Here is a 20,994-nt window from a genome sequence, read left to right as displayed (position 1 = left end):
CTAACAACGGACTGGTAACAAAAAACATGGCAGGTTATTTGGGGGTTGGAGTGAAGAGGAGGAGGTCAACGGTACCATTCAACCTACAAGGTGGAAACTGGGAACCAATTTCTTACTGCTGTCCCTGAAAGGAATGCATCCAAGCCTCTCCCTTCATTTGTGTTCCAGATCCAAGAATGTGGGGAAGGAGAATATAATGACATTAATACCACCCCCAGCAGAGAAACGTCCAAAGCTCATGAGGGAAGGGGTGCTGCTCCCTCCAGTACCCCTCACCCTGTACCATTCCTCCTCAGTTACACTGAAGGTAAGGTTCCTGGGCCTCCCCAATGGACTGGCCAAATAGAGATGGTTGTGAAGTAGGTATAGCGTTGTTGTTACTTGCACTGGCTCCTCTCTGTGAAAGAGCTTTATTTTGGCCTCAATAGCATTGAAAACCCAGTCGGCATCATCCAAAAGCCAAACCAGCATTTCCTCAGCATTGCCTTTTACTTTTTTTGGCGGAGGATAGGGGTGGGGGGGAAACAGTCCCAGGGGGTGTCCGGAGCGTATGAGACCGGCAGCGCAAGGATGAGATCAGATGGCTAGGTAGACGGGATGGAAGGCCCTCGAGATTCTTTTCCCTTTTGGTTTCTATACTCTAATGAAAATGACATGACTTATGCATAATTGTCTCACATATGATATTCAATAAATGCCAGTTGCCTTCTCTAGCGGGGTTCTCCACAGGCTATACCTAGGTAGCATCATCCTTCTTCTTTCAGGGAATGAAGCTTATCTAGAAAACTAGGGAACAAAAAGTGCAGTACAGTTTGGGTAACGCGGTGGCTAGCTGGTTTGGGGCAGGGCATCACTGTGTCCCCATCCTCCCTGCTCCAATCTGCCAGGGTGGGGTCAAGACTAGAGTTTCCCAAGAGGCTTCCCTGAGGCCTAGCCAGCTTATCCTAGAAGATTCCATGCAGAGGGCTATGGGCTGCAACTCTCTAGTGCACAGTCCTCTCTTTTTGGCGATGATAATCTGAGGTAAAGAAGAAAGGAAAGGAAAAAACGAGCAGGTTATTTGCAGGCCTGAGCTCCCAAGTGCCCTTCCCCAACCTGTGGGGCCTTTAGTAATCAGTATTTAAAGAGTTCCTATCCAGGGCCCTGCTAGGTAAATTAAACAGACAGTGGCACTTACTGTAGGGAAAGAAGCGGACACGCATGCTGATTTCGCGGGCTGTCTTCAGGATCTCAACAGCCTGGAAGGAATACAGTAGCTTGTACATACGACCCAGGACAGTATCATAACAGGAGAAAGTTTACCACTCCCACCTTCTGGCTCACTAATAGCTGCTTCTTCTTAGTATACTTCCTCAGCAGAAGATTCCTTCCTTTTTTAAAAGTTTATTTATTTAAGAGAGAGAAAAGTGCAAATAGGAGAGGGAGAGGGAGAGGGAGAGGGAGGGGGAGGGAGGGGGAGGAGCGGGGGGGGAGAGACAGAGAGACAGAGAGAGAGAGAGAGAGAGAGAGAGAGAGAGAGAGAGAGAGAGAGAATCCCAAGTAGGCCCCACACTGTCAGCGCAGAGCCCAACAGAGGGCTCAAACTCACAAACTGGGATATAACCACCTGAGCCGAAGTTGGATGCTTAACTAACTGAGCCACCCAGGCACCCCAACAGAGATTCCTTCTGATCAGGTTACAGATCAGTCTAATCCCATTCCTACCAGGGATGGCTTCCTGCCTTACCATGTCTCGAGTGCTGTGCTCACCTTGCTATGCTCAATATCTTGGAAATCCACATCATTCACAGCTAGGACTTGGTCCCCTTCCTGAAGTCCTGCTCGATGTGCATCAGAGTCAGGAATCACCTGTTTGTTGGTAAGGAGAGGATATATAAGATTGAGATGAGATCATTTCAAAGGCTGGAATTAAAATTAAGTGCTCTTCAAGCGTAAGGTACTACCGTTTTTGTGTGTATGTGACAGTATAGAGAAACAGAGGATTTGACAGGTGAGAAGTTTTAATGGGAAAAGGTGTCTCCATTATGCCCCTTCCGTAAATCTACTGAATCATCCTTCTCCCAGGCTTTAGGACATCAGAAGTCTGCAATCTGATCACTTAACAAAGGGAAGCAGCAATCCAGATCGCCTACCAGGCACACATACCTTGGAGATAAAGATGCCTAGCTGGGAGGCCTTTCCTCCTCGGATATTAAATCCCAACTGTAAGAGCACAAAAAAGGGAGGTGACGCAATACAGACCACAAACACAAGAACATCTAATAGCATAACTAAACGATAGCTTGTCTTATGTGTTCCTCAGAGAGAAGTCGAAGTTGTGCAGGTGGTATCTCAGATTTTCTGCCCATTAGAAAGTTTCCTTGCCACCCTACCTGCTTTCCCATCCATTCCCCTCTACCACTGCCAACTTCTGGGCCTGGTACAGACAGAGCTAGCCTGGAATAGGACTCAGCTGTTCCATAAGCTCACCTGAGCTCCAGGGGGCTTCTTCAGTGTGACGATCCGGGGCAGAAACTGGGTCAACTCATTGTTGTAGTCTGGGTGGTATACCCTCTGCAAGACACAGCAACCCCAGAAGTCTTATTACCATCCTTAGATTTTATATCCACCTTCATCTAGAATATAAATGTATCACCCTGAAGTCAGGAAAAGGTGTGATCATGGACTTAGTTTTAGATAGAACAGATAACACTGTCCAAATGGGTAGATGGATAGCATGAGGAAATGTCAGCAGCCCTGTAGCTCCCCTCCTCTTTACCTTGACAAGATAGAAACTAAGGCTCTTAGTTTCCAGAATTCTCTGGTGTGAATGGACTGTGACAGGAGGATAACATAAGAAGACGCCCAATGGGCCCAGTTGCTCAGAATCTAACTTCTGGGTCCCCTGGTTACAACAAAGGCTAGAATTCACTCTCCACTGAGCTTTCTAACCCTGCCATCTCCCTTTCATATATCATCTCATGCCCAAAGGGATAAATCCCCTACTCAAGCATTCCCACCTCATGAGGAGGAATCCATGCTGGGGGATTCTCATAGGCAGGCAGGAAAACCACCGGGTAGTCGTCATAAGGAATCCGGCTGTCCATCTCCAGCAAGGCCCTGGAATTGAAAGAAGGGTGACTCAAAGCTGATAAAAAAGGATTCAAAAAGTAGTCCAGCAAGTTCCAGGAAACAACCTCAATCTATCTCAAGGCTGTCAGTCTATGCACTCAGCCCACTTCTAGGTGATAAAGACTGAGAGAGAAGGATGAAAAAAATATGGAAGAAATCTATTAACTTTGCTTAAGACGTGGATGCCATGCAATCGGTTAGGTAATCCATAGAGACGATCTCCTTCCTCACAATACTGCAAATAAACGTTACCGTCTTCATTCTAGAGAAGAGGGAACCAGAAGCATCTAAAAAGATCTACTGTCGAAGTCCAAGGGAGGGCTGACTCCAACTGTCCACAGGGACTCGGGGTAAGGTATCGCCCCCACATTCCTAGATGTGATCAGTAATGGTGGGGGTCCCCAGATCGAGCTTCCCTTCACCACCAGCCACCTTCCTGGTGCCCGCCCCGCATCCTGCCTGAGTCTCACTCACACGACGGGGCAAAGGCCTTACGACTTCACCCACTCGCAGGATTCAGGCACTCGAGGTTCTGTTCGCCACCAACCCACTCTGGAAACCGGAAACGGATGCTCAGATGGGTCGGCAAGGGCGGGTTCAGGGTGCGGCGCGCAGGCCCTCCCCTTCCCAACACGTCTTCCGGCGCGCGCCGACGTGCGTGCTGTGCCCGCAAGCTGTCTGTGCTCCGATTGGCTGGCGCCTCAGGGACCGATTTGAAACTTGGCGGTTAAATCTCCGGCTGAGACAGGGCGGCGGGAGACCGGGGAAGGGACGTTTAGTTTGGTGAGTGAAGGGGGCACACCTTAGCTCAGGATCTGCCTTTTCCGGTACCGTGGGGATTTGGTTCTTTGTCGTCAGCTTCGCTGGGGGCTTTCCTTTTCATTTCAGACTCCACTTCGCTCTCTTCGGAGTGTCGGGCTGACGGGCTGCCCTGTGGCGGCCAAGTCTGAGGGACAGTGACTTTCCTGGGGCAGCGATCCCCCTGGGACGGGGAGGTTGCCACCGCTACTGCTGAGTTCCATACCCAACCCATCCCACCTTCCGATGAGGACCGGAACTCCCACCCCTCCCGACCTACCAAAGTTCATCAGCAAGTGTCTTTTCTTTTCTCTCCGCAGTGACGGTCCTGCGGTAGGATCATGAAGGAAGAGGTGAAGGGAATTCCAGTAAGAGTGGCACTGCGATGTCGCCCTCTGGTCCCCAAAGAGATTAGTGAGGGCTGCCAGATGTGCCTTTCCTTCGTACCTGGGGAGCCGCAGGTGCGTGGGAGAGTCCTGGGCCGGCCTCTGAACAGCTGGGGCCAAATGGCAGTGAGGGGCGTGGTCTTGCCTTTCATTTTTTTTTTTTCCTTACTTCTTGTCCCTTGACTTCTCTAGGTGGTGGTTGGCACTGACAAATCCTTTACCTACGATTTTGTGTTTGACCCCTCTACTGAACAGGAAGAAGTGTTCAATACAGCAGTAGCACCACTCATAAAAGGCGTATTTAAAGGTAAGGCTATTATGTAATTCTACCGCTTCTCGAGCATATATTATGTGTCAGGCACTGTGCCTGGGTGCTGCAAATGTAGGAACGAATGAAACCTGAGCCCTGCCTTCAAAAAGCCCACAGCCTAGGAACTAACCCAGTATCATTTGTGAAAGTCTGTATCCTTGAGGCTAGTTTGATATTATATTTGTTTTGTGGGGTTCTGCTCATCTATGCCTTGTATATATATTTTTGTTTGTTTGTCCTGGAACTCCATTAGATTCTAAGCTCTTTGATGGGTGCTGAAGATGATCGGGATGCCAACCTACTTAAGGCCCATGTACTGCAAAGCCTGTTGAGGGATTCAGAGAAAAATTATATAGTTTCCAGGCCCAAGAGGAGTTCAAAGTCCAGGGGTAGGAGTGGAAGTGGATGACTACGTACATAATTTTAAATGCATAAATTTTTTTAACCTTTTTGCACTTAACTTTAAGAAAAGACATTTTATTATTGTTATTTTTTTGGGGGGGGGGTTATTTACTTTTGACTTTTGAGAGAGACAGAGACACACACAGAATCTGAAGCAGGCTCCAGGCTCTGAGCTGTCAGCACAGAGCCAGATGCGGGGCTGGAATCCACCAACCGTGAGATCATGATCTGAGCCAAAGTCGGAAGCTTAACGGAGTCACCCAGGCACCCCTAGAAAAAAACATTTTAAAAGTTGAAAATACATAATAGAAGCAGTTCTGTTATAGAAGTAGCACTGCATTCAAGGTGGCATGATAACTAAAAGGATGGCACTAATTCTGCTTGGGGGTTTGGGGGTGAATTTCACAGCACAAGGAATCTGTGAGATAGGTCTTGAATGATTAGTAGAATCCTTAGATGAAGAAGGATATTTTCTAAAGCCCCTGAATACTCTGACCAGTTAATAATCTTCATTAAAGAAGCTAAGGTTTTAGTGTTGTTGAAGACTATAGCAGGGTTCTAAAGAAGGGAGCAGTGTCTGAGAAGTGTCTAATTATTGTTATTCTTTTTTTAATGTTTATTTATTTTTGAGAGAGAGGGAGGGAGCGAGTAGGGGAGAGGCAGAGAGAGAGGAATGGAAGATCCGAAGCAGGCTCTGCACTGACAGCAGCAATCCCACTGTGGGGCTCAAACACAAGAACGGTGAGATCCTGACCTGAGACAAAAGGACACTCAGCCAACTGAGGCACCCAGGCACCCCTAATTATTATTTTAGTACAGAAGTTATTCAGGATTCAAAGCAGAGATCTGTGTAAAATAAGTAGGAGCATGGCACACCAGTCCCTTAAAGATGAAAGGCACATTTATGTATCATCTAGTCTTACTTTGCAGCCAAAGAAAAATACTTTCCAGCAATATCTCTAAATGAACTTACAATGCCTATTTAAAATTCTTTTAAAAGGATCGCCTGGGCGGCTCAGTCGGTTAAGAGTTCGACTTTGGCTCAGGTCATGATCTCACGGTTCGTGGGTTCGAGCCCTGCATCGGGCTCTGTGCTGACAGCCAGCTGAGAGCCTGGAGCCTGTTTCAGATTCTGTGTCTCCCTCTCTCTCTGACGCTCCCCTGCTCACACTGTCCCTGTCTCTCTGTCTCTCTCTCTCTCAGAAATAAATTTTAAAAAATTCTTTTAAAATAGGGATAGGGAACTCACTATCTCACAATAGGGGGTCCTATTGGTTCGATTTTGGACAACTCTAATTGGGTTAGATTATATTGAGATGAAATTTGCTTCCCTATATTTTCTACCCAGTGATGTTAGTTCATCCCTCTAGATAAATAGAAGCCTTCTTTCCAGGCACCAGCTGTTCACGTGTTTTGTTTTGTTTTCTTCCACCTTTAAAAAAAATTTTTTTAATGTTGTATTTATTTCTGAGAGAGAGAGAGACAGCGTGAGCAGGGGAGGATCAGAGAGAGAGGGAGACACAGAATCTGAAACAGGCTACAGGCTCTGAGCTAGCTGTCAGCGCAGAGCCCGATGCAGGGCTTGAACCGACGAACTGTGAGATCATGACTTGAGCCGAAGTCAGATTCTTAACCGACTGAGCCACCCAGGCGCCCTTTTCCACCTTTTTTAATGATGTTATGGCTCAGGACACACTGAACACTTCGTTTCAGATTTTTTTCAGTATTAAATCAGGGCTACCTCGATGGCTTAGTTGGTTAAGCGTTGGACTTTTGATTTCAGCTCAAGTCATGACCTTGCAGTTTGTGAGTTCAAGACCCAAGTCAGGCTCTGCACTGTCTGCTTGGGCTTCTGTCTCCCTCTCTCTGCCCCTCCCTTGCTCTCTCTCTCTCTCTGTCTCTCTCAAAATAAATAATAAACTTTAAAAAATTTTAAATATTAAGGCAATAATCTCAAACTTATAGAAATGTTGCAAAAACAGCATAAAGAATTTTTTTCCTGTATCATTTGAGATGAATTGTTGACCTGATACACCCTGAATATGTATGTATATTGGCTACAATCAAAGACTTCCTCCGCATAACTACAATATAAAGATCAAAATCATGAAATTAGCATTGCTGTATTACTACCATCTAGTTCTCAGATTTCTTTCAAGTTTCACCATTTGTCCCAATAACGTCCTCTAGAGTAAAAGGATCTTGTTCAAAAACACTTGTTGTATATAGTTGTACTGCCTCTGTATAGTCTCTTACATTTTAAAGTTCTTTCAATCTTTTTTTGAAGATCACAGGCCAGTTATTTTGTAACTGGTTTATCAATTTGGTTTGTCTGATGTTTATTTATGATTAGATTCAGGCTGTATATCTTTAGTAGGAATATCACAGAAGTGGTGCTCTATTCTTCCCTTTGAATCTTATCAGACAGCACATGATGATTTATTTCATTACTGCTGATGTTCATTTTGGTCATTTGATTACAGTATTATCTGCCAGGCTTCTCCACTATAAAGTTAATCTTTATCCTATTTACACATTTGGAAGACAAATTCTATGATTCTGTCTAAGTCTCTTCTAATTAACCATCCCTCCTTTCCTTTGGTTATTTTAGAAACAATATGGTTCCCAGGCCTTCATTATCTGGTCATCTTCCTCAGAATGTGCCTTCACAGTTTAGTAAGAGTACTATGGTTCTACTTTTATCTTAACTTGCAAAACTATGAGATTTAAATTATAGTCTTAAGAGGCAATATAAGGGCCCCTGGGTGGCTCAGTTGGTTAAATGTCCAACTTCAGCTCAGGTCACAATCTCATGGTTCATGAGTCCAAGCCCTGTGTCGGGCTCTATGCTTACAGCTCAGAGCCTGGAGCCTGCTTTGGATTCTGTGTCTCCCTCTCTCTCTCTCTCTCTGCCCCTCCCCCACTCATACTCTGTCTCTGTCTCAAAAATAAATAAAACATTAACAAAACTTAAAAAAAGAGGCAATGTAAAGTAGGTAGTGATTCTGCTATATATACATCTGATTAACATTGCTCTCAGTTGCAAAGGCAAAGCCAATATTTTTTCACTCAGCTCAGTGGCATCCTCTTGTACTCTGAATTCTGAATACCAGAGAGCCCTGAATATTTTGGAAAAAATACTAAAATTTGGTTTCCCAGTTACTACTATACACACATGTCTGTGGTATTGTAGTAGAAGATCATGGAATGTTATGCTTTTGCCCTGTAGTCGTGCCAGGTGATACTAGATATTTATTACAGTGGAAATCTTGATTTAACATCTTATGATCTTTCAGAATATCAAAGTCTTCATTTAGACAAACAAGTTCTTTTAAAAGAAAAAAAGACCAAGGACATATATCACATTGAATTATACTAAAATGATGACATGTCTATAAGGAGCCTGATAATATGGTCCAGATGCACTCTGAGAGTTTAAATCCATTTTGTTGCCTTTTCATATGAAGACTGATAATCAAAAACATATGTGTTGGAATCCCTTCTATTTACGCAACTTCTACAACTTTCATTTAATTCCCGTAATTTAGAATTGCTAGAAGTAGAATTATAAAGCTCTGGATGGCTTTTTGACAGTGACTGGCCACCTTCATTATCTCACTCATATTTTTATGTCTTTTTAAAAAAATCTTAATGTCTTTATTTTATTTTGAGAGACAGAGACAGAGAGTGAGCGGGGGAGGGCCAGAGAGAGGGGGAGACACAGGATCTGAAGCAGGCTCCAGGTTCTGAGCTGTCAGCACAGAGCTCGACGCAGGGCTCGAACCCACAGACTATGAGATCATGACCTGAGCTAAAGTCGGACGCTTAACCGACTGAGCCACCCAGGCGCCCCTCTCACTCGTATTTTTAAATGTTTTACTTCCTTGGAGCGCCTGGGTGGCTCAGTCGGTTAAGCGTCTAACTTCGGCTCAGGTCATGATCTCGTGGTTCATGAGTTCAGGCCCCACACACAGAGCTCAGAGCCTGCTTTGGATTCTGCCTCTCTCTTTCTCTGCCCCTCCCCTGCTTATGCTCTGTCTCTTTCCCTCAAAAATACATACATACATATTTTACTTCCTAGCTTTTATGGGTCATGACAAAGGGCACATATTCTGGGGCTGGTATTTTTCTTTGCTTGTTTGGACAAATGCAAAATCATGGCACCCATCTAAGTTTTCTCTATGTCTGCTAGTCCTAAGAGACTTGTCTTAAGAGAGCAGTCTCAATTTTGTTGCAAATAATCACTGAAGGAAATTGAGTATATTGATGGATTGAAAATATTTATTTAAGCACCACTATCCACGTGACTTCTATTTTGCCAGGATACAATGCAACCGTCCTGGCCTATGGGCAAACTGGCTCTGGAAAAACCTATTCAATGGGAGGTGCATACACTGCAGAGCAAGAGAATGAACCAACAGTTGGGGTTATTCCTAGGGTAATACAATTGCTCTTCAAAGAAATTGATAAAAAGAGTGACATTGAATTTACTCTGAAAGTATCATACTTGGAGGTAAGTGATTTATCTTTAATTATACATAATTCAAATGTAACTTTGGGTAGAAAAAATGAATCCAAATCATGTTTTCCCTGGCATAACTTAAATTAGTAAATTGCATTTTTAGTAAATTACATTTTAATAAATTGATAGAGAAAATTTACTGGCTCAGTTGGATCTGGCTCCCACCCAGTTCTTTTCTTGTCAGAATAGTCTGTTTAATCTGATTGTTAGAGGAGTTGGCTTTGCCGTATAAAAAGATAATAGGAATTCTTTAATTCCAATTTGGTCTCCGCTGCTGATTCCCTGTGGAACATGCAGAAAAAATATTTGATTTCCCTTTACTGTTTTGAAACCTAAGTGATAATGCTTCTAGTTTCAGGAAGAACGTTATTATAAAAAGTGGGTGAAGTATTGAGCTGTGTATATGATAATAGAATGTGTTTATTCAACACATATTTATTAAATACCTACTGTGTTACAGGGCTTGTTCTAGGTACTTAGGATATATCAGTGAACAAAACATAAAAATCCCTACCCTCATGGGGTTTTCATTCTGGTGAATATCACTATACAAGTAGATTGGCCAGCTATATCTAATCTATGACATCAAACATATGTTTAGGAGATTTATGGCTTCTGGGAGACTAGCTGGTTGGTTCCATAGCAGTGATATCTTTAACAAGTAATAATTAAACTTATATAATTTAAGCATGTATTCACATATATTGTATGTGAATACTTCATCCTGGAATTGAATCTTAATATGTTAATATGTATAGGAGGTATAGAGTTGGAAGATTGGGAGTCAAACATCATTAAGATTAGCCTTCTTGAATATCTTGATTAACCCAGTTGTAGTTAAGGTAAACAAATGTAAAAATTACTTAAGAACCTCATATGCTAGGGACGCCTGGGTGGCTCCGTCGGTAAGCGTCTGACTTTGGCTCAGGTCAGGATCTCACGGTTTGCAGGTTCGAGACCCACATTGGGGTCTGTGCTGACAGCTAGCTCAGACCCTGGAACCTGCTTCAGATTCTGTATCTCCCTCTCTCTCTGACTCACCCCTGCTCACACTGTCTCTCTCTCTCTCTCTCTCTCTCAGAAATAAATAAAACATTTAAAAAAAATTAAAGAACCTCGTACGTTAAATAGTTGCAGCCATAATAGCAAACAAATACGGTGCTTACTATGTGCTCAACACTGTTCTAAGTTCTTAGAGTTCTGGGTTGTTGAAATATTGGGTGTCACTTCTCATGTTTGCTGCTCATTTCCACCCTCCACTAAGGACCCATTACTTAACATTTTGCCATTCAGGATGGTGATGCTGTCATGATACCATCAAAGAACTGAATTTGGGCACCCATGTAACTTTTCATTGTGTCCGCTATTCCCAAGAAACTGTCTTAAGAGAGCAGTCTCGATTTTGTTACAACTAGTATGTGAATTCATTCTTGTATCAAATGGTTACATGTAGGATTAAAGTCCTTTTCTTTATTATAAGAATAATATGTTATAAAATTTTTTAAATACAGGAAGTCACAAAGAATTTTAAAAATCACCCAAGATTACCACCATTAACATCTTGTGTTTGCTACTTTATTTTTAACAATACCAGATTTACAACGAAGAAATCTTGGATCTTCTATGCCCATCTCGTGAGAAAGCTTCACAAATAAATATACGGGAAGATCCTAAGGAAGGCATAAAGGTGTGTTTGTCTCTCATTTGATGTTACTGAAAAATGTTGACCACTACTAACATTTACATCCCTTTTATTTGCCACTGTCCTTTTACATGACTACTGACATCTCAGTCTTTGGGATTTTGAGTGATCTTAATCTTTGTTAATTTAGAATTCCTAGATGGGAGCTCTTGTGGGGAAGGAAGTTTTATCATCTTCCTCTTACGTATTTCTCTTTTTTATTTAAATTCAAGTTAATATATAGTGCAGTATTTGTTTCAGGAGTATAATTTGGTGATTTATCACTTACATATAACACCCAGTGCCCTCCTTAATACTCATCACCCATTTAGCCCAACCACCCACCCCACTCCCCTAATAAAATAAGGTAAAAACAGGGAAGGAGGCAAACCATAAGAGATTCTTAAATACGGAGAACAAACTGATGGTTATCTTCCTGTTACCGTTAGAAGGAATGGTAATATCAATTAAATATTTATTATATACAGAGTTCTAAGACTGGGCTATTTAGTATAATACCCACTAGCCCCAAATAGCTATTTAAACTTAAAAGAACTAAAATATAGTGAAATTTATATATATATATAAATATATATATATATATATTTTTATTTCTAGGAGAGAGAGACAGCGTGAGCAGGGGAGGGTCAGAGAGAGAGGGAAACACAGACTCTGAAATAGGCTCCAGGCTCTGAGCTGGCAGTCAGCACAGAGCCCGACGCGGCGCTCGAACCCACGAACCGCGAGATCATGACCCAAGCGAAAGTCGGACGCTTAACCGACTAAACCACCCAGGCGCCCCCTAAAATATAGTGAAATTTCAAATTGAGTCCCTTCATCACACCAGCCACCTATCAAGTGCTCACTAGCTACATGTGGCTGGTGGCTATTGTAGGACAGCACAAATAGAGAACATAACCATGATCACAGAAAATTCTGTTGGCACAGCACTATAACAGACATTGTGATAGGCTGTGGGATGATATTTAAAAAGGAAAAAAGGTGAATAATATAAAAAGCTTGAAATCCGTAAGTACCATAGGAAGAAGAGGTCACTTCTTTGAGAGGCTTCTGTCATATGGTTTAGATGCAAGATGAGGAGCTGAACAGAAAATCCGAGGCAAAGTTGGGAGTTTTGTATATAGGAGTGGACAAAATCCAGAAGCTAGTATCGAAAACACACTGAGCTTGGATCTAGCTCCAGCTTGAGTATTCAGGAGTGGAGAATCCAAAGCTGGAGGTGGATGAGTCTATATAACTTGGGAAAATTTGGTAAAGTAATATCTTACCCATCTTCTTTTCCTTCTTCTCTTCCCTGCATGGAAAGTTGAAGGTTTAGGGAACAGGTACACGAGGAGCAGCTGTGCTTCTGATTTTTTTTTTTTTTTTTTTTTTTTTTGCTTCTGAGTTATTAAGTCATTAGCCAGGTTTTAAATCAAGGCTTGAAGGGTCAGACTTATTTGAAAGCCTGAAAATTTTGGTATACAGAGAGAGACAATTTGGATAGTGGGGATAAGAAACCTGGGCAAAATGCGTGCTATCACCAGAAAGAATATTGGTACTGAGCCAGGTTTTGACCCATTTCCAAGATCTTTTATATGCATGCCAAGACAGGAATTAAATCCCAAGCATTATCTGAGGTAAAATTTTCAGTACAAGGAAGTGTGAGTTTCTGGCTTAAACTAGAGTGGGTAAGAACAAGTTTGTCAAGACTCTTCAGATGGGATAGATGGAATAGAAGTAGAGAGAAAAGAAATAAGGGTATCCTTGTAGGAAGGAGCAGCTTAAGTAGGAAAGCAGGAAATATACTCTTGGGAGTAATAAGACTACACCAGTTTGTGTGGATTAGAGGATTTGGGTTGAGAATTAATAGATGTGTTAGGACCAGATTATGAAGCCAGGCTAGAGTTTCATGTGTTCCATCCCTGTGAACAGTTTATAAGTGGGGTTGGTATGGCCACTTTTACCAAAATTTTATCTTAATGTGTATATCTTTCCACTGTGTTAACTCCTGGAGGTTAGGGAAGTGTCTTAAAAAATCTCCTTGGGGGCCCCTGGGTGGCTCAGTTGATTAGGCGGCTGATTCTTAATTTCGCCTCAGGTCATGATCTCATGGTTCTCTGTCAGCATGGAGCCTGCTTGAGATTCTAGCTCTTCCTCTCTCTCTGCCCCACCCCCACTCGTGTGTGCATGCAAACTCTCTCTCTCTCTCAAAATAAATAAACTTTAGAGAAAAATCTCCTTGGATCCTCATTATGTAGCACAGGACTTAGTAATTTGGTGACATTTTAGGAAGCAGGATTGTAGGGAGACTAAAGAGAAGTGGATTGAAAAGGAGACAGACTAGGATGAGGAAGACCAGTTGGAGAAACTTTGCCTTATTCTTCATGCATGAAGTTAAGATCGGTGTGGACTAGGCAAGTAGATATGGAAAGGAAAAGGAAATGATGGATGCAAAAGAAAAATGACTAGGAGCTGCTTATAGATGAGACATGGAGAAATGAGAGAAAAAGGTGAACCTGAGGTTTTGAGAACAGAGATAATAATAGAAGTGGAGAAGTAGCGGAGAGAATCAGTGTTGGTGGAAGGAAGAGGAGTTTGGTTTATAATTCACTGTTTTCAAAGTGTAAGTAGCAGGCAATTCGAAATGAAGGACTAGAAATTAGGGCCACAGAGACAGGTTTGGGAGCTATGAAGTAATAATAGCATATTTGGGCTAGAAGAGACATTATAATCATCTAGGTCAATCTCCAGAGGCTCCAAGAGACTTTAACTTGTACAAATTCTCTTGGGTGGATATGTTCCAAGCCTAAGACTCTATTTTCCTGATATTTCCACCAGTGAAAATGAAGTATAAAACAGATCAGAGGAGGAACATAGAGTCACATGGAGAAAGTAGCAAAGAGAAATACCCTAACTATTTGCGTTGCCCTTGTGGTTCTTGGAGCCAAAGCTGACCTTAACTTGGGGGCTCTCCGGAAGTCACCTATCCATTGCTTTATCCTCAAATCTAGAGATCTCTTCTAGTTCCAGTATTGTCTGGAACCCTTGGTTTGGAAGTCCCTAGGGGAGACTGGAGACCTTGGTTTGCAGTGATCACAGAGTTGCTAGTTAAAATAGTCCTCATTACCACAACTGTTCTATTTGTTGAGGTTCTCTTAGAACATGAAAGCAGTACTTTTTTAAACTCCCAACCCCTGTATATCTAATGAAGTATTTAAGGTGGAATCGTAAATAAAGAAGGTTGAATCTTAAGGAAAGTTTTTTCTTTCTCTGAATTAGATCGTGGGACTCACTGAGAAGACTGTTTTAGTTGCTCTGGACACCGTTTCCTGTTTGGAGCAGGGCAACAACTGTAGGACTGTGGCCTCCACAGCTATGAACTCCCAGTCATCCCGATCTCATGCCATCTTTACAATCTGCATCGAGCAAAGAAAGAAAGGTGACAAGTAAGTTACAGCTACAGCTTCAAGAGTCAACCTTTTCAACTTAGTTCAACTGAAGCTGAGTATTAAGTTGCTTCTTCAGCTGATTTGACGAATCCTCGGAGATCAGTACTCTGAGCACTAGTAACCAGTGGAGCCATTTGGGCTGACTTGGAAGAACACGAGAGCCAGCAGGTCAGCTCTGACACTCAGCTACCCTCACGCTCATGTACCATTCTCACTGGTGTCTTCTTGTCATCACAGGAATAGCAGCTTTCGCTCCAAGCTGCATCTCGTAGACCTTGCCGGATCAGAAAGACAGAAGAAAACCAAGGCTGAAGGGGACCGTCTGAAAGAGGGTGAGAGAAATTAAGACTACAGTTGTAGATGAAAACTTCCAGTACTCTTATTGGGTTGCTGCTGCCTTGACTGAAATATTTCAGTTCGTATTCTAACAGTAGCTGCAGTTCAAGTTTGAGGCTGATTTCAGAAATAGTGAAACATTGTTTCTTTCCCTTGCACTCATTTTCTAATGTAGGGTAGAGATTTGGATCTGGCCCTGGGTTTGATTTCATCTGGTCCAGGCTAGTTTTAGTTTTTGTTCTGTTTTGCCCCCCAGCTACTTATGATTAAAATCAGTACCCTGATTCTGTCATCTCAAGTACTCACCGTCCTTCTCGGACACTGTCACCTATACGCCTCATCAGCATGGTTTCCAGATGTTCATTTAAGTTGTTGGATATACGCAATGAAGCTCCTAAGGCTGAAAGAACCGCGTGGTGTATGCTATTAGACACCTTTGTCTAGCATGATAGTGGCCTGGTAATCTGCATGCTTTGGGAATGATCTTTCAAATGATTATTAATCTAGCTAACAAAAATTAACAACCAGCTCCTCTTTCTTCTCAATGTTGTACCTAAGGATCTCATAAAAGATTTTGCCAAATGCCTTGCCACAGTTCAGGTATAGTATGTCTGCCATATTTCTCACAGCTACCCGTTCAGTAACAATACAAAAAAAGAAATAGGGGCACCCGGGTATCTCAGTCAGTTGAGCATCTGACTCTTGGTTTCGGCTCAGGTCATGGTCTCAGGGTTGTGGGATTGAGTGGGCCCTGTGTTGGACTCCATGCTTAGCTTGGGATTCTCTCTCTCTCTTCCTCTGCCCCTCTCCCTCACTCACATGTGCTGTCTCTCTCTAAAGAATTTTAAAAAAAAGAAACAAGGATTAGCCTAAATTGACTTCTTTGTGGATTCAGGCTGCCTTCTAGCGCTTATTTTTCCGTTCTTGCAAGCCATCCCTGTAATATTCCATCCTGTAATAATCTAGAAGACTTATATCAAGCTTACTGGTCTGAAATGTATAGAATTAACTTCTACCTCTTTTTTTCTTGAAAATTGAAATTGCATCTGTCCAGTCTTCTGGAACATCTTACTCTGTGCTTCCTCAAAGATCATTGACAGAGCTTCAGCATTCTCATTTGAAATTACTCTCACTTTCCTTGGTAATAATTCTTCTGGCCCAAGATATTTGAACTCCTATTAAAGTAGTTCAGTTCTCACTTACTACCTCTTTACTCATATTGGGCTTCAGTTCCCTCTTGGGAACTGAGAAATCAGAAGCAAAAATAGTAATTGAGGAATTTTACCTCTGTCATATATCATTATTATACTGCTGGCACAGGGCAGAGACCTATTTCTTCCTCATTCAGCTTTTTGTTCTGAATGCATTTGAAAGTGCCCTTTTTGTTCTGTGTTTGCACTGTGAGATTTAACCTTCTTAATACTATTTTTAAAGGTCCTTCTGCCTCTGTCTTTTTTTAGGTTTACAGTTCTGAGTTTTTTTTTAACAGCTTTATTGAGATATAATTCACATACCATAAAAAAATCACTCATTAAACTGTACATCTTGTGGATTTTAGTACATTCACAGAGTTGTGCAACCATCACCACAATCTAATTTTAGAACATTTTTATCAACCTCAAAAAGAAACTCCATACCAATTAGCAGTCACTCCCCACTCCCACCCCCTTCTCTAGCCCTAGGCAACCATAACCTGTATTTCATATAAATATAGTCATAGGATATGTGGTCTTTTGGGAGTGGCTTGTTTCACTTAACAATGTTTTCAAGGCTTTCCATCCATGTTGTATAACATGTATCACCACTTCATTCCTTTGTATTGCTGAACAGTATTCTATTATGTGAATATATTATTATGTTACTATTAATTATTAATATGTATTCATATATATTTATCCACTGATGGACATTTGGGTTGTTTCCACTTTTAGTTATTATGAATAATTCTGCTATGAGCATTGATGTACAAGTTTTCAAGTGGGTGTATGTTTTCATTTCTCTTGGGTCTATACCTAAGAGTGGAATTGCTGATCATATGGTAACTCTGTGTTCGACTTTTTGAAGAACTTCCAGACTATTTTTCACAACAACTATACCACTTTAACTTTCTTAGGATTGTTATTTTTAGAAATCTAATTCTAATTCTAAAAATAGGATTCTAATTCTTCTAATTCTTACTTTTATTATTTCTTTTTGTTTATTTTATTTATACTTTTCCTCCATTCTTTTCTTCTTAGTTTTCTATTTTTGAGAGAGAGAGGGTGCAAGTGATCAAGGAACAGAGAGGGAGAGAGAATCCCCCAAGGGGCAGAGAGAGAGGGAGAGAGAGGGAAGTGGGGCTCGCCTAACATGGGGTTTGAGCTCACCAACCGTGAGATCATGACCTAAGCCAAAGTTGGATGCTTAACCAACTGAGCTACCCAGGCAGCCCAGTTATTTTTTTAACTGTAGCCATCCTAGTGGGTGTGAAGTGATAACTCATTGCAGTTTTGGTTTGCATTTCCCTGATGGCTAATGATGTTGAGCATTGTTTCATGTGCTTATCAGCAATTTGTATATCTTCTTAGAAAAATGTTCATTCAGATTCTTTGCCCATTTTTTAATTGGGTTATTTATCTTTTTATGGTTGAGTCATATGTGTTCTTTATACTAACTCCTTATCAGTTTATGTGTGTTATGGATACTAACCCCTTATCAGATACATGCTTTGCCAATGTTTTCTCCCATTCTCTGGGTTATGTTTTTACTTACTGATGATATCCTTTGAAGCACACAATTTTAAAAAATTTGATGACATCCATTCATATGTTTTTTCTCTTATTGTGTGTTTGGTGTCATATCTTTAAAAAAAATGCCTAATCCAAGGTCACAAAGATTGATGCTTGTTTTCTTCTAGGAGTTTTGTGGTTTTAGATGCTCTATGTAAGTTTGATCCATCTTGAGTTAATCTTTATATATGGTGTGAAGTGGCAGTCCAAACTTCAGTCTTCTGCATGTAGATATTCAATTATCCCTGCTTCATTTGTTGAAAAGACTATTCTTTATCACAAAATTGTCTTGGCATCATTGTCAAGAACAACTGGACTCTCAATTCTATTCCACTGATCTGTATGTCTATCCTTATGCCAGTACTATACTATCTTGATTAGTGTAACTGTGTAGTAAGTTTTGAAATCAGGAAGTGTGAGTGCTCCAACTATGTTCTTTTTCAAGATTGTTTTGGCTATTCTGGGTCCCTTGCATTTCCATATGAATGTTGGGATCAGCTTGTCATTTTCTGCAAGAAGGCAGCTGGGATTTTCATACGGATTGTGTTGAATCTGTAGATCAATTTAGGAAGCATTGCCATCTTAATGTTAAGTCGTTCAATTCAAGAACCTCAAATGTCTTTCCATTCATTCATTTAGATCTTCTTAAAAATCTTCAGTACTTTTTTTAAACTTTCAGGTTATAAGTTTTACGCTTGTTAAACTTATTCCTAAATATTTTATTCTTTTCAATGCTGTTGTAAATGGAATTTCATTTTCAAATTGTTTATTGAGATTTGTATAGTGATCTTGTATCTGCAACTTTGCTGAACTTGTTAGTTCTAAAAGGTCTTTCTTTAATGGATTCTCTAGGATTTCTATAAACAAGTTCATGTCATCTTGTGAACAGATATAATTTTACTTCTTCCTAGCTGGTCTGAATGCCTTTATTTCCTTTTCTTGCCTCAATGTCCTGGCTAGAACCTCTAGAACAATGTTGAATAGAAGTGGTGAGAATGAATATTGTTGTTTTGTTCCTGATTTTAGGGGAAAAGCACTCAGTCTTTTACTATTAAAAGTATGATGCTGGCTGTGGGTTTTTCTTTTCTTTTAAAAAAACTTTTTTTAACGTTTATTTAGATTTTGGGGAGGCAGAGGGGCAGAGAGATAGGGAGACACAGAATCTGAAGCAGCTCCAGGCTCTGAGCTGTCAGCACAAAGCCCAATGTGGGGCTTGAACCCACGAACCGCGAGATCATGACCTTAGCCAAAGTCAGACACTTAACCGACTTAGCCACCCAGGTGCCCCAACTGTGGATTTTTCACAGATGCCCCTACCAGGTTGAAGAATTTCTGTCTATACCTAGTTTGTTGAGTGTTTTTATCATAAGTTTGTCAAATGCTTTTTCATCATCAATTGACATGATCATAGTATAAAAATACTTCATTATTCTGTTGATATGTTTTATTGCATTAATTGATTTTTGGATATTAAACCAATCTTGTTTTCCTAGAATAAACCTAATTTGCTGTCTTTGTATATTTAGTGTCTTTCTTGGACTAATTCTGTAATTTCCAATAATGTACAGTCACAGAAGGTTAGTGGTTAGCTAACGATTGGTCTCAGATTTCCTTAAATGCCTGGAACTATAACTTTTCCAGCATTTGCCTAGGGCTCTGTGTTAGGTGTTGGGGCTTGTCCCTAACACTCAGATTTGTTACAACTCTGTCTTAGTCACTTCTTGAACTGGGCCTCAAAGTCAGCCAGGGGTACAAAATAAGGGTTTTTTAGGTCTTTCCTGTCATTTTTAGGTCTTTCCTGGGCATGCACACAGCTTTCTAGATCTCCAGAAATATATCTGAGCTTTTTAAAGCCCCCTGTGGATACTTCATTCCCAGATCTTCCTTTTAAGTTTTCAAGAAGGCACTTCTTTAACTGTGGCTATTAAGTTTGGTGTGTATCATCACCAGATATTTTTCTTTACATAAATGTGCATGTACATGTAGTAATATATTTGTTATATGCCTTTAAAATTTTTAGTATTGCTAACTAAATTGTTTTTCCTTTGAATTACACAAGTAATACATGGATAAATTCCTAGTATAAAAACACAAGCAATGCAGATGAAGATAAAAGCTCCCCCTTGATTTACCTTTCAATTCTAATCTAGGGATAACTACTTTCATCTGCCTGGTTTTTAAATTGATGTTTCCCTGTTGTTTTTAAAGACAAATGCTGTCATACTGCATATATTATTTTTCAGCTTCCTTTTGTCTCTTAATAAGGTATCTTTGAAATCTTTTGTGTCACTATATAAATCTGCCTCATTTTTAGAACTGCTATATAGAATTCTACAATGTACAAAGTCCACTGTGCTTAACTATTCCTGTTTTGAATGACATTTAGGTTGTCCAATTTCTAGCTATTGCAAAATGATACCGCAGTCTATAGTCTTGAATATGATACATACTTGAGAGTATTCTCTAGATTAGATACTGGGAAGAGGAATTGCTAAGGTGAAGGACATGCTCATTTGAGATTTTAAATACTGCTAAATATTGTTCTCCAAAATGCCTGTCCCAGTATGCTTGCTACCTATACTGTATGAGAATGTTTCCCTGTACTGGTGACAGTATTCATATCATTGACCTTTTTATTTTTGTCCATCTTGAACATTGCATGCCATTTTTAAAAATTTATATTTCCCCCAATGGCTTGTGAAATTGAACATTTTTTTTCATGTTATTGGCCATTCTCTTTCCATTTCTGTGAATTGCCTGTTCATACCCTTTGCTTATTTTTTTTTTCTTTCAGGTTATATTTCTCTTGTTGACTTTAGAAGTTGTTTATATATTCCAGATATTAATACCTTGTTGCATATATTACATACATTTTTCTCAGTCTCATTTTTTAACTTTGTAATCTTTTCATTCATGTTTTCCTGATTTTTTTCTTGAGGTAAAATTTATATACAACAAAATGCACATATTTTATTTTATTTTTTTTATTTTACAAATAGTTTATTGTCAAATTAGTTTCCACATAACACTCAGTGCTCATCCCCACAAGTGTCCTCCTCCATGCCCCTCCCCCCCTCCCCCCCACATCCATCAGTCCTCAGTTTTTGTCAGCATTCAAGAGTCTCTCATGGTTTGCCTCTCTCCCTTTCCCCCACCATTTCCGCCCTTCTTCTCCCCCTTGTTCCTCCGTCAAGTTCCTCCTAATCCTCCTATACGTGCAAACATATG

At 40.8% G+C, this 20,994-nt stretch overlaps 2 protein-coding genes across 7 annotated transcripts in view; one reads left to right on the top strand and one right to left on the bottom strand.

Moving 5' to 3' along the window:
• Positions 1-394: 394 nt before the first annotated feature.
• Positions 395-3,682, bottom strand: PDZD11 (PDZ domain containing 11). 3 transcript variants are annotated; one of them, XM_039253312.1, is made up of 7 exons: positions 3,586-3,682; positions 3,000-3,099; positions 2,470-2,553; positions 2,146-2,202; positions 1,750-1,848; positions 1,178-1,238; positions 395-1,018 (listed from the first exon to the last, which is right to left on the bottom strand). In XM_039253312.1, exons 2-7 carry the CDS (start codon positions 3,084-3,086, stop codon positions 984-986), a joined length of 423 nt encoding a protein of 140 aa, XP_039109243.1. In that variant the 5' UTR covers positions 3,087-3,099; positions 3,586-3,682; the 3' UTR covers positions 395-983. The 3 variants fall into 3 exon arrangements, with proteins under 3 accessions (XP_039109243.1, XP_039109244.1, XP_039109245.1); XM_039253313.1 differs by having other exon boundaries at positions 3,619-3,674; XM_039253314.1 differs by lacking the exon at positions 3,586-3,682 and adding an exon at positions 3,278-3,296.
• Positions 3,683-3,837: 155 nt separating this feature from the next.
• KIF4A (kinesin family member 4A) overlaps positions 3,838-20,994 on the top strand; it is a 126,913-nt gene continuing 109,756 nt past the window's right edge. For 2 of the 4 annotated variants that reach the window (XM_039253377.1, XM_039253373.1), the window contains exons 1-7: positions 3,838-3,894; positions 4,230-4,370; positions 4,488-4,602; positions 9,330-9,520; positions 11,124-11,216; positions 14,493-14,659; positions 14,900-14,994. In XM_039253377.1, the coding sequence (XP_039109308.1) occupies positions 4,251-4,370; positions 4,488-4,602; positions 9,330-9,520; positions 11,124-11,216; positions 14,493-14,659; positions 14,900-14,994 (781 nt within the window). In that variant the 5' untranslated portion in view covers positions 3,838-3,894; positions 4,230-4,250. The other 2 variants (XM_039253376.1, XM_039253375.1) reach the window with 2 other exon arrangements.

This window comes from Hyaena hyaena, unplaced genomic scaffold (assembly GCF_003009895.1).
Source record: "Hyaena hyaena isolate Hyena2069 unplaced genomic scaffold, ASM300989v1 scaffold_451, whole genome shotgun sequence".
NCBI lineage: Eukaryota > Metazoa > Chordata > Mammalia > Carnivora > Hyaenidae > Hyaena > Hyaena hyaena.
The sequence above is the reverse complement of the archived record's forward strand: the minus strand, read 5'-3'. Positions and strand labels throughout refer to the sequence as shown.

Excerpts from the sequence above, each read along its gene's own strand:
- PDZD11 (XM_039253312.1), bottom strand. The coding sequence starts at position 3,086 with ATGGACAGCCGGATTCCTTATGACGACTACCCGGTGGTTTTCCTGCCT. Across the intron at positions 2,554-2,999 it reads CATGGATTCCTCCTCATGAG|AGGGTATACCACCCAGACTA; the intron begins GTGGGAATGCTT and ends TGTGTCTTGCAG. Across the intron at positions 2,203-2,469 it reads AGAAGCCCCCTGGAGCTCAG|TTGGGATTTAATATCCGAGG; the intron begins GTGAGCTTATGG and ends GTGCTCTTACAG.